General features: G+C 37.3%; 1 protein-coding gene across 1 annotated transcript in view; it reads right to left on the bottom strand.

The window, feature by feature from the left end:
• LOC102851230 (neurolysin, mitochondrial-like) overlaps positions 1–13,478 on the bottom strand; it is a 118,271-nt gene that overhangs the window by 57,121 nt on the left and 47,672 nt on the right. Inside the window, exons 7-8 of the mRNA XM_006899374.1 lie at positions 8,879–9,245; positions 407–608 (exon numbers count right to left, since the gene is read on the bottom strand). Coding sequence (XP_006899436.1) covers positions 407–608; positions 8,879–9,245 — 569 coding nt within the window. The remainder of the gene's footprint in view (positions 1–406; positions 609–8,878; positions 9,246–13,478) is intronic.

Below are 13,478 nucleotides of genomic sequence, written 5' to 3'. Positions count from 1 at the left end.
AAAGAAAAAGAAATCACTGCAGTGAAAAAAGCATTAATAAGCAAAGCGATTTGAAATACTATCTCATATTATCAGGGAAGATTACATGTAATTCCTGTGGAGATGAGTTAAAAGAACACACAAAAAAGTATCTGAAACTTTTTTCCAATGGTAGTCCTTTTTTAATCTTTCTATAAATCAGAATTCAAAAAGCTTTTTTTATCAGTGGATTAACCTTTGAGTGGAAACACATTATGAAAGAGGGTATGCTGAAAAAAATGTTTTTACAAAAAAACACATAGTCTTGAACATACTCAATTTCTGAAAAAAATACATTAATTGGAGACATCTGGCAAAAGTGGAGGATAAAACATCTAGGAAAGCAAGAGGAAATTGGCTGTTATTATTTTTTTAAAAAGTTACTCACCTGTGCGCAAATCTGATGCATGACATGACCAAACTCATGGAAGTAAGTCCTCACCTCATCGTGCCTCAGGAGAGAGGGCCGACCTGCTACTGGCTGTGAGAAGTTCACAACAAGGGCAGCTACAGACATCATCCGACTCCCATCAGGGAGAAGGCAGCCAGGCTGGAGGCCAAAGCAGGCTGCGTGGTTGTATTTTCCTTCCCTAGGAACCAGAGACATAAGGCAGTAAGATATGAAACAACATTATCACCTCTATAAACAACAGAATCTGGCATCTTTTGATCAACATGGTATATTAATCTGAAGATGCTCAGTACAGTTCATTCACCTTTAGAGAAACAGGTCAATGTTTTATTAAAATGAAAAAACTAAAAAGAAACAGAAAAAGTCTACCATCATTTTCTTGGGTTACAGTTTCAAAGTTCTATTGTTGTTTTTAAGATAATATCTTAATGTGCCAATTAAGAATATATAATACCTCTTATATAGGATACATTCTTGATTCTCCAATTTATTTTAAAAAGAACCTGCTTTTCTTTTTCAAGATAGTATCAATTTATTTCCCACTAAATAGTGAATCAAATTTGAAATGAAGGATATTTATCAGATAGTTTTTTTCTCTTTAAATTGGACTTAATTAAGGAAAAAACCTTAATTCCAACGATGTTTTTCCTTTTATTTAAAGAAGGAAAAATCTCCACTCACAATTAAATGAGCTCCTTTATAAACTAAACAAGCTTTCTGGAAACGGAATATCCTGAGTTAGGCATAAATTATTCTCTGAAATATTCTATTTTTAGCAATATGTTATCCGTGATGGTCTCTTCATAAGCTATAGATAATTAATGCTTCATTCTTAAAGTAGGTTTACTTCTGTTTTTGTATGCTTAGAATACAGTGTATTGGGGTCTTTGAGGGTTTTTTTAGTTTGCTTTGATTAAGTTTTTATGTATATATTTTTTTTCCTGTATAATTTTTCCTGGTGACTCTAATTATTTCCTCCCATCTCCTGATACTTATTTAAGTTAAAAAGAAATCAGTCTCTTCCTAGCTTCCTATTAAGAAGACTCAAATTGGAAAGAGCATTGGTCTTAGAAAAACAACACAAACAGGAGTAAAAGCAGCAGCAATAGCCACAAAGAATGCTGGACCACCTGCATATACAAATTTTCTTAAACCCATCAGAAAGCTGAGGTTAGAGGGTAATGAACTAACTCACAAACTAAGAAAAGCACCTCCAAGGAGAGAGAGGAAGCAAGCACTTACTTACCATGAGTACATACTGCATGACACCAGAAAGAAAGACTTGTTAAGAAAAAGGTCAGTACTGAACCACACTTCCTCACTGACCATCGAACTGGTCCCAATTCACAGTGATCCTTCATTGGGTTTTTAGGGCTGAAAATCCTAAGGTGAAGAGACTGCCTATTTTCTCCCTCAGAGCAGCTGGTGGATTCAAACCACTAAAGGTGTGTTGCCTTTGGGTGAGCATTGCAATTTGCTATAAAATACACCACCACCAGAAATCCTTTAAACAGCTATATTACAAATAGTTTTAGAATTTATTAGTACAATCACTAATAAGTAGTTTGAAAGTAAAGAGAGGTGATGGCTGAACAACACAGTGAATAGAATTAATGTTACTCAGCCTTATACTTAAAAAAGAAATTTTTATCATATATATAAACATAATATTTTTTTTAAAAAATCCTAAAGAAAACTATTAGTAACGAAAGATTACAAGTGAAGACAGATAAAGAAGAGGATTTGGAAAATTTGGAACCTTTTCAGGTTCTTCATCAGAGACCACTCACTAGATGTACACCCAGGGAGGGACCTGGGGAGTTGAGACCCTGATGTAAGGAACACTGGTGGAGTAGATTTGGAGGGAAGGGAGCAGCTACTGTAGTTAAAGCAAGAGCATGGCTTACATCCATTTTACCTCTCACTCTGACGGAACAAAAGCTAAAAGCTGTTGAGGGGGGTTGGTGAGGAAGCAACAAATGCTTTTATCCTTATACTACTTGTGGTGGAAGTTCACTACCACTGGGGAAAACGAACAGAGAAAAGAAAGGCCTACATCCCTGGAGAAAGAGCAGAAATATGTTCTGGGCCTAGAAAACGATCACTGAGTGGGGCAAACAATGTCTCCTTTAGATAGAGATTTAATCTGAACAACAGATTTCATTTTTAGTCTGTTTTACTCAGGCTAAATAAAACTCACTGAGTAAAACACATAACAACTGACAAAGGAGAAGGGGTTAATAAGTGGTCAATTCTAAGTGTAACACAATAGGAAGATCTAAAGGAAAGGATGCTACAAACACAGAAAAACACTCAGGCAAACTAGCTCCCTTTGTAAACAGACATAACGATATAAATATTTGAAGCTTAAGGTGCACAGGACATAACAATGGCAACAAAATCCCACTCGGCTCTATTACTAAACAGAATTAAGTTTCCTTAAAGACTTTTAATATTGAGTAGAAATATAAAAAACCCCAAATACTCCGCTGTTGAGTTCCAACTCATGGTGACCCTTCACTAAATTTCTGAGGTTGTAAATCTTTACAGGAGGAGACTGCCAATTTTTCTCCTGTGCAGCAGCTTGTAGATTCAAAGCACTGACCTTTCTGGTTGGCAGCTGAATACAGAACGCATTATACCACCATGGCTCCTTAATAGTAAGATAGGTATATTCATATTAAAGCATGCACATGTACACACACACACACAGACACACACACACAATTTCCTTTAGTCTTTATTATCCTACATAAGTTGTCCGACTTTTAAAGAAAATCGTTAAGTATATAAAGATGCAAGGAAAAAAATCCTAACAAAACAACATACTACCTAGAGGCAATACTAGAATATCACATGAAAGTCTATTTGTGCTTTATTTACTATGCAAAGGCATTTGACTGTGTGGATCATGACAAGTTGTGGCTGACACTGAGAAGAATGGGAATCCCAGAGCCCTTGATTGTGCTCATGAGGAACAGAAGGCTGTTGAGTGAACGGAGCGGGGAGTACTGCATGGCTTGGAGTTGTGAAGGGAGTGCATCAGTAATATATTCTGTCTTCATACTTGTTCAATCTATATGCCAAACAAATTATTCAAGAAGCTGGATTCTATGGAAAGGAATGTGGCTTCAGATATGGAGGGAGACCCATCAATAACGTGCGTTATGCAGATGACACAACCTTGCTTGCTGAAAGTGAGCAGGATTTGAAGCACTTGTTGAGGATCTAGGAATGTAGCCTTCAGTATGAATTGTGTCTCAATATCAAGAAAACAAAGATTATTACCAGAGGACCAATAGGCAGTGTCATGATGGGTGGAGAAGAGATTGAAACTGTCAAGAGTTTCATTTTGCTAAGATACACAATTAACACCCTTGGTACAAGCAGTCAGGAAATAAGGAGATGCATTGCAATGGAAAAATATGCAGCTAGGGACCTTTACAAATTATTGAGAACTAGTAATTTCAGTTTGAGGACTAAGGTGTGTCTGATTCAAGCCATGGTCTTTCCAATTACTAGCTGTGCATCTGAGAGCTGGACAATGAATAAAGATGACAGAAAAAAAATTGATGCTTTTGAGCTGTGGTGTTGGAGAAGAGCACTGAACATTCCATGGACAGCCAAGAGAATTAATAGATGTTGTGGGAGAGGGTGCAGCCAGTGAGCTATTTGGAAACAAGATTGATGAGGCTTTGCCTAAAATACTTTGGACATATTGCTAGGAGGTGCTATTCCTTGGAGAGGGACATGATGTTGGGAAGGGTGGAGGGTTGGTGAAGGAGTGGAAGACCCTAAACCAGGTGGATTGACAAGGTGATTGCTGCAATGGGCTCTTGTGTGTCGGGAAGTGTGAGGATGGCACAGGACAGGACTGGTTTCAGATCTTTTGTTCACAGGGTTGCTATGAGTCAGACTCGACTCGATGGCACCCGAACAACAACCAAGAGGCAAAGGAAAACAAACAACAGAACAAGATAGGACAAAGATGTTGAAGACCACATAAAATGTTTCAAATAACTATGAATAATATGTTCATGTATTTACTGAAAAAAGTGAGCACCATTCATGGTTAGGAGCACCAGTGAATTAGGAAACTATACGAAAGAATCAAATCTATAGATCACTGAGAAGAACGAAATCCTAGAACACTTAATTGTGTTCCTGCTATACATAGGCTAGAGAAGTTGTTGTCCACAAAGAACAAGGGAACACTGCATGGTTGAAAGTCACAAAAGGTATGCCTCAGATGCCTCCACACCTATTCAATCTGTATGGAGAGCAAATGATTTGAGAAGCTGGACTATATGAAGAAAACATAGCATCAAGATTGAAGGTAGACATCAACAATCTGAGTTATGCAGATGAAACAACCTTACTTGCTAAATGTGAAAAAGATTTGAAACACTTGTTGGGGAAGAGCAAAGACTGTAGCTTTCAATATTAATTATATATGTACTTCAAGAAAACAAAAATCCTCACCACTAGACTAACAAACAACATAATGATAGGAGAAAAGACTGAAGTTGTCAATACTTCATTTTACTGGATCCATAACCAATACCCGGGGTAACATCAGTCAAGAAAACAAAAGATGTGTTGCACTGGGAACATCTATTGTCAAAGACTTCTTCTCAGTGCTAATGAAAAGGGATGACATTTTAAAAACTAAGGGGGACCTGATCCAAGCCAGGGTATTTTCAATTGCTTCCTAGGCATCTGAAAGTTGGACAATGAACAAGGATAAAAGAGGAAGAATCAATGCCTTTTGAGTCGTGATACTGGAGAAAAATACCGAATATCTCATGGAATGACAAAGGAGTAATTAAGAAGCCCGTTTGCAGGAAGTGCAATCAAGGTGCTCCTTAAAGGTGACTTTTGTGAAACTTTTGTCTCACATACTTTGGGCATGTTGCCAGGAAGGGCCATTCTTTAGAAAAACACACCATGCTGGGAAAGGTCAGAGAAAGAGAGAAACACTTAACAAGATAGAGTGAATGTAATAATGGCTTGAGCATTTAAAAAAATCATGGGGATGGTACAGGATATGGTAAGGTTCAAATCTGTTGTTCACAGGTTCACTACAAGTCATAATTGACTCAACAACAATAACAACATAAATGAAACTTAGAAATGAAGAATCCTTAAGACAGGATCATTAATAGACTTGACACAGCCAAGTAAACTTAGAGACAGATAAGTAGAAATTGTCCCAGCTAAAATACAAAGATTGAAAAGAGAGGAAAAATGAACCAACAAGAAAACAGAAAAACAACAAAGAAACAAGAACAAGGTACCTAGATCTACAGGACAAAATAAAATTATTTTGTAACTTAAATTTCAGAAGAGGAAAGATAGAACAGAGTAGAAAAATATTGAAGAAATAATAGTCTAATAGCTAAGAATTTCTTAAAATTAATGAGATGTCAAACCATACACTCAAGAATCTTCAAAGATGGCACCAGAAGCGAAGGAAAACCCCTGCCCCTCCCAAAGCAAAGGCATTAAAGGCGAAGAAGGCAGTCCTGAAGGGCATCCATAGCCCCCGCCCCCCCCAAAAAAAAGATCTAGGGGAGCTCTGGTGGCCTAGTGGTAAGGAGCTGCAACTACAATCCCAGAGGGGCATGGTTCGAATCCACCAGATGCTCTGCCGGGGAAGGAGGGACAATCTACTCCTATACCAGTCAGATCTGATTTGACGGTACACGCACACAAAAATAATAAAATAAAAATTAAAAAAAAATATCTGCACGTTACCCACCTTCCAGTGACCTAAGATGCTGAGACTCCGAAGACAGTCCAAATATCCCCAGAAGAGCGCCCCCAGGAGAAACAAATTTCCCCTGACCATTGAGTCAGCCATGAAGAAGACAGAGATAACAACACACTTGTGTTCACTGTGGATGTCAAGGCCAGCAAGCACCAAATTAAACAGGCTGAAAAGAATGCTCTATGGTCAACACTTTGATTAGGCATAATGGAGAGAAGAAGGCCTATGTTCGACTTGCTCCTGATTATGATGCTTTGGATGTTGTCAACAAAATTGGGATCATCTAAACTGAGTCCAGCGGGCTAATTCTAAATAGATATTTTTCTCACAAAAAAGAAAAAAAGAATATTGGTGAATATGAGTGAGGATAAACATAAAACAAACAAGAAATGAAAAAAAATGTAAAAAACTCAATATAGTAAAACTGCTAAAAACCAGAGACGGAGAAAAGAACATATTAAAGATAGAAAGGTGTAACAATAAGAGTTGACTTTTCTCCAGAAACTATGCAAATAAAAAAAATGGAGAATATCTTTAAAATGCTGAAAAGCAAAACCCTAATTAGTGCAGAATTCTACAAACAGAAAAATATCTTTTAAAAGAGAAAAAGACTTTTTCAGACAAACAAAACTTGTAGAATACATTGCTAAGAGAGTTACGCTATAAGACATTTTAAAAGAAGTTCTTCAGGCAGAAGACATAATATCAGTCCATTACTTGGCTTTACACAAAGAAATATAGAATTCTGATACTTTTTTTTAAATTATTTTTTTAATTTTATTTTATTATTTTTGTGTGCGTGTACCGTCAAATCAGATCTGACTGGTATAGGAGGAGATTGCCCCTCCTTCCCCGGCAGAGCATCTGGTGGATTCGAACCGTGCACCTCTGGGATTGTAGTTGCAGCTTCTTGCCACTGGGCCACGAGAGCTCCCCTAGAATTCTGGTACTTTAATAAATTAAGGCAGATTTAAAAATTATGTCTTACTTTTGTGGCTCTGAATAACAAAAATCTACAGCAATAATACTGAGAATTCATTAGGTGTCCATTGTTAAGTGCTGTCAAGTCAAGTACAACTCACAGCAACACCATGAAGAACAGATCTGAGCTCTGTTCCTGCGCCACTGTGACCATCCCAACACATTTGAGACCATTACCACAGCATACATAAACAAAGATACAGACAAAAGATAGCACAAAGAACATGCTATTTTATATTCTTTAAGATATGTGTTAAACAACATAATGTAGTTTAGAGGTTGTATTTTTTAGAAAATTGCCTTTATTCTATTATTAGAAAAGTAACTGGAAACAACATATGTTTTAAGACAAACTCTAGTTAATAAATACATATATTTCAAATCTGAGATACTATTAAAAATTTAAGAGTATGAATAGTATATTGAGAAACTCACTGATGTTGAGTCAATTCCAAATCATAAGAATTGTAATTCCTCTATCAGATTTCCAACGTGGTAAATCTTTGAGGAGGAGCTTGCCTACCTTTCTTCCACAGAGTAACTGGTAGATTTGAACCACTGGGCTTTTGGTTAGCAGCCTCAAATGTAATGCACTACACCACTGGAGCTTCAATGCACCACAAAAGGTCTTCATAATAAGAGCTAACTATTTAAGCAATGCTATGGGTGGCCTAGTGGCAAGATGCTATGCTGAAATCCTGAAGGCACGTGGTTCAAATCTACCAGATGCTCTGCAGTAGAAGGATGGGCAATATATCCTCCTGTGTGGTTAAATGTCCCTTAAAACTCACTGGAGGGTCGGTGATGGGTGAGTTCTGACTCCAGGGTAACAACAACAACATGTGTCGAAAATGGAAAGAAGATTAAATTGTAAAAAATCCTTTACTCTTATTACATGGTACTTCTTAGGAAGACAGCTGAGCAGCAATACATTTAAAAGTACTGGCGATATATTACTGTATATTATGCAAATATTACATGTCTTCTATGATTATTTGCTAGTCACTTGCTTTCTTACCCCCTTAGAAGACATTTTTGTAGAAATATCTGTGCTACTTTTGAATAGCACCATCTAAAATGATTTGACATTTTATGTAAATACTTCCAAAGGGGACAAAACAGCTGGCAAATAGAGATGGTATGTGTTATTTATGTAGAAAAGTCTAAGTAAATGCAACATACAAATTAGATGCTGCTGCTACTGCAGCTAGTAATCAGTAACTGAGGAGTCTGCTCTGACTCATGGCAATTCTATATCTGCAGAACTGTGCTCCATAAGGTTCTTGATGGCTCATGTGTCAGAAGCCGACAGCTAGACTTCTTCTGAAGTCCCTCTGAGTGGGTCCAAACCTCCAGACTTTAAGTTAGCACTGAGTGTACTAACTGCACCATCCATTGTCTTTATGGTGATAGTGTATTGGGCATGCTTCTAAAATGCTTTGCATGGATTGATCAACTTAATCCTTAAAACAACTTGGTGAAATAGGTATTATTAGTGTTCCCCTTTCATAGGAACTGTAGTATTGATATAGAAACTAAGGTACATTAAAAATCTTGCCTAGTTATGTGATGAGGCAAGACATTCCGGTTTCTGGGCTTACATCTGTAACCTTTATACTGAGAACTATGGAGGAAGACTCATAACCTGTAAGTGGTTGGATCTCCAAGTTCTGTTTCAACTACATGATCCTTAGTACCTTGGATAGAGGTCCAAGTAGAACTGTCCCAACACTTCTCCAGTAGCTTTGTCCTTCACAGTGTAAAGTGTAACACTTTCATTCCAAACATGAGCATCTGCCACTTGCTCAAATGAAAGTCCCAACAATTCCTGGTAGATGTTCAGCAAACCTTCTGTAACTACATCAATTGGGAAATATTCTTTGAGGATTTCCTGGTCAAGAGAGTACTTGAGTTCCTCTGTCTGAGTCATGTAGTAATGTAGATCCCAAGCATTGATTTTCCCATCAAATTCAAAACCTTTCTCTTCACATTCCTTTTTCTTCAAATTCAATATAAATGCTCGTTCCGCCTCCCCCAAGGGTTTTAATTTCTGGCTTAAATCATCTGTAAGAGGAGTGAGAAAAGTGAGTTATTTAATGCCCTCTGGAACAAGCAGCGTTTTGTCATGATGCCCCCTCCCTGCTTTGTAGGACTCAACAAAGATAAATAGGAAGGCAGGCAGGCAGGAAGGAAGGATGAAAAGAAGGATACAAGGGGAAAGGGAGAGAAGGATGGAAGGTCTGTTATAGCAGCACTGCTTTTCTCTTCAGCATGATTTATTTTCCTTTTGTCCCATCAAAAGCAGACCATTGCGTCCTTACATCATCAACAAAGTTGGAGTTTATCTCAGAGAACTGTAACTCAGGAATGGTATGATTAAAGGAAACTAAATTCATGCACACGATTATTCCTCAGTGAGGTAAAGCTTCTCAAAACGGCACGGGAAACAAAAGGGATAGAGCCTGTGGTCATGTGGCCAGTATTATGTAAAAATTGCTCAACACATTTGACAACCATGAGTTTAATTTACAAGTCTCCTATTCCAATTCTGAAGATATATTTGTACACAGCAGTTGCACTTTTTAGATAAGAAAACTTCTGAGTACAAATTTACAGATTGTGGCCAATTTCGTAACTAGTAAATTTTTATTAGTATTTACTTACTAGTATTTATACTTCACACTCTGTTAGATACAAATGTGCTTGTTTCTATGTAGAGGTGACAGGTTAGAATGTAACCCACTGTGTGAGACAGAGACAGCAATCCAGAGAATTAGATGAAGAGAAAGGAGGACACAGAGAGGATAAAAGAAAATTCTGATTTGGCATGTAATAGAGTACATGGATATAGGTAAACAACTATGATGGGAATATATCAATTTTAAATCAAAGGGAATATTATTTAAAAAATAATATATTAAATAAAAAATAATAATAGAAAACATAAAAAAGAATATATTTTACAATATATGTTGTGGTGGTGGTTGATCGCCTTCGAGTTGAGCATGACTCATAGTGACCCTATGAACAAAAGGCCTAAAACCTTTCTATAATTACCAACATTTATCCAAGTTCATAGAGTTTCCAGAGGCATGTTGTTTAGGAAGTGGATGCCGCTCCTGCTTCTAAAATATGTTAAATAAAAATAATATTAAAAAATAATATTCCTTGTAACGGTGTGTCAGAGACAATAAGGTTGGCTCAGGAGAGAGTAAGGTTCAGAGTTGTTGTACATAGGGTCGCTAGGAGTCACAAGAGACTCTACGACACATAACAACAACAATTTAGAATTGGTATGTATTCTATTACAGGCCCAACCAGAATGATATTTCTTTTACCCTCTCTGACTCTCTTCCTTTCTCTTCAACTAATTCCCTGGATTGCTGCTTCTGTCTCACACTGGGTTACCTTCTAATGTTCCATCTCTATATTGAATCAGGCACATTTGTTTTTAAGTCAACCACGTACTTACTAAGGAAAATTGTCAGTATATGCAGTTAAACCAAAGGAAGACAGTCTCCCAAACTTGTTAGCACTCTGTGCCATGTTGTTACATAAAATGTATCAGACTGAATGATGGCTACTTGCTTACAGCTGTCTCAAAGAGAAAAGCATCCTTAACATCCTGTCTTTGGTGTCCCCATTTCACATAGTGCATAGTACAAAGTATTTATTCTCTAAGTTTCCCATCAATGAATGAATGAACTATGCAATAATCAACATGGCTAACATTTTGCCTCATATACTTTGAGCATGTTGCTAGGAAGGGCTATTGCTTGGAGAAGGACATGATTCTAGGAAGAGCGGAGGGCTGGTAAAGGAGAGGAAGACTCTCGATCAGGTGGATTGATATGGTGACAGCCACAGTGCGTTCTTATATGCCAGGAGGTATAAGGAGGGCACAGGACAGAACAAGGTTCAGATCTTTTGTTCACAGGGTTGCTGTGAGTCGTATTTGACTTGACAGCACCTAACTACAACAATATCATATATCAAATGCGTTCTATACATCAAATATCTCACACACACATTCTTGAAATAACACTGGGTCATTAAAGAGATGTTGTTATGTGCTGCTGAGCTGGAGCTGACCCATAGTTGGCCCACTGATGGATTGGAGTCACCTGCCTTTGAGCTGGCAGCCAACCTATTCTCACTAAGCCATCGGAGTTCCTAGGTTCAATTCTGGGATGAATGTATATATTAACAAATTATTAAATATCACTAACATAATTAGGCCAATAAAGGCTTGTTATGTGCCATCAAGTCAACTGTAATCCTTAGTAACTCTATGAACAGATTGGAATGTTGCTCTATCTTATTTCAAGTCCAAAATCTTCAAAATGATTGAGCCCATTCTTATCATCACTCTGCTTACCTTGTTGAGCATAATATATTCCCCCCCCAAAGAATGGTCCCTCCTGACGGCCTTCTCAGAGTGAGATAAAGTTTAACCATTTCTGCCTCTAAAGACCATCCTGATTGTACTTCTTACAAGACAGATTTATTGGGTGACCCTGGAGGACATCATGCTGAGTGAAATATCTCAGTCACACAGGGACAAATACTGCATGGTGCCACTGTTGTAAAACAGGACTGACATTGTGGTTGGGGAGAGACTGAGAAAGATGGGATAAATAATGTATACTGCATTGAAACAGATGATGGAGAAAACTGTTTAAAAGGGATATGGAATTAGGTACTATTGTCATGACAGGAGTCCAGAAAGAAGGCTGCATAGTGGAGTAGACCTGGGGGAAGGGATTGTAAAACAATGAAAGAATTTTTCTTTTACTTTTCAAATAGAAGAGTGTAATGGGGGGAGGAGGGGTGGGTAGGGAGAAAAATGCAACAATGAATGAATGGAAATCCAAAGTCTGTAAATTTTCATTTAAATGAATAATAATAAAAAATTAAAAAAAAAAAGACTTATTTGTTCTTTTGACAATCCATGGAATATTCAGTACTTTCCTTCAACACCACAGCTCAAAGTCATTAATTCATCTGTCATCCTTATTCAATGTCCAGCTTTCAGGTGTACATGTGCAATTGAAAATACCATGGTTTAGATTAGGTACCCCTTAGTCTTTAAATCATCATCAATGCTCTGAAAGCACTTTGGAGACATCTTTGACAGCAGATTTTCCCAATGAAACATGTCTTTTGACTTCTGGACTACAATGGGTGTTGACTGTGGATCCAAATAAAATGAAATCGTTGACAACTTCAGACTTTTCCGTGTATATCATGGTGGTGCTTTTTGGTTCAGTGGTAAGGATTTTTGTTTTCTTGATATTGAGATATAACCCAAATTGAAGGTTGTAGTCTGTTATTTTCTGCATTAACTGCTTAAAGTCATTATCAGTCATTATCAAATTAATATAATATCTAAATTGATTAGTTAATGCAGGTAAAGTTTAAAAGTATCAAGAAATGAAAATAAGATATTCTTTGGACAACTTTAATAAAGGAATATTAGTATCTCAATACTAATTGAAGGTGACTGAGCAACAGTGACTAATACTAAAATATTAATGTAAAAAGCATTTTAAATGAATGTGAATATAGTGACTCAATACTATTACTTTGAAATCCTAATATGGGAGGAGGAGTGGGCAGGGAGGAAAATGTTCAACAATGAATTAATGGAAATTCAAGTTCTCTATAATCTTTCATCAGAATATCAATTAAAAAAAAGATTATATCTACTGATGGCACCTAACAATCACCACCACAGTAGATTTGAGGTGCTATGTCTATATTACTTTTTCTTTTCTTCTTTTTCCATTTCTCTAGATCTGACGGTGATGTGGTTTAAATTCAGCTACTAACTGAAAGTTAGCAGTTTTATTTAACTCATTAGTTGCTACAAATAGGAGAAATATGGCAATTTTCTTTTGTAAAGATTTACAACCTTGGGAGCCCTATAACGTAGTTATTTTGTATTCTAGTATTGCTAAAATTGACTTCTTGTTGTTGTTAAGTGCCATCAAGTTGCTTGCGACTCATAGCGACCCTATGTACAACAGCCCTAAACTCTGCTCTGTCTTGTGCCAATCTCACTGTCCCCGACACACTCATCCCGATTACCCCAGTCACTGAATCAATCCATCTCCTAGAGGGCCTTGCCCTCCTGTGCTGTCTCTCTACCCTCCCAAGCATGATGTCCTTCTCCAAGGACCGGTCTCTCCTTACAACATGACCAAAGTATGTCAGACGAAGCCTCAGAATCCTTGCCTCCAAGGAGAAGCCCAGTTTAACCCTCTCCAAGATGAACGTTTGTTTTCTTAGCAGTCG

This window comes from Elephantulus edwardii, unplaced genomic scaffold, assembly GCF_000299155.1.
Source record: "Elephantulus edwardii isolate Elephantulus edwardi_28Jun2011 unplaced genomic scaffold, EleEdw1.0 scaffold00254, whole genome shotgun sequence".
Taxonomy (NCBI): Eukaryota; Metazoa; Chordata; class Mammalia; order Macroscelidea; family Macroscelididae; genus Elephantulus; species Elephantulus edwardii.
Note: the sequence above shows the minus strand (reverse complement) of the source record. Positions and strands in the feature narration are given on the sequence as shown.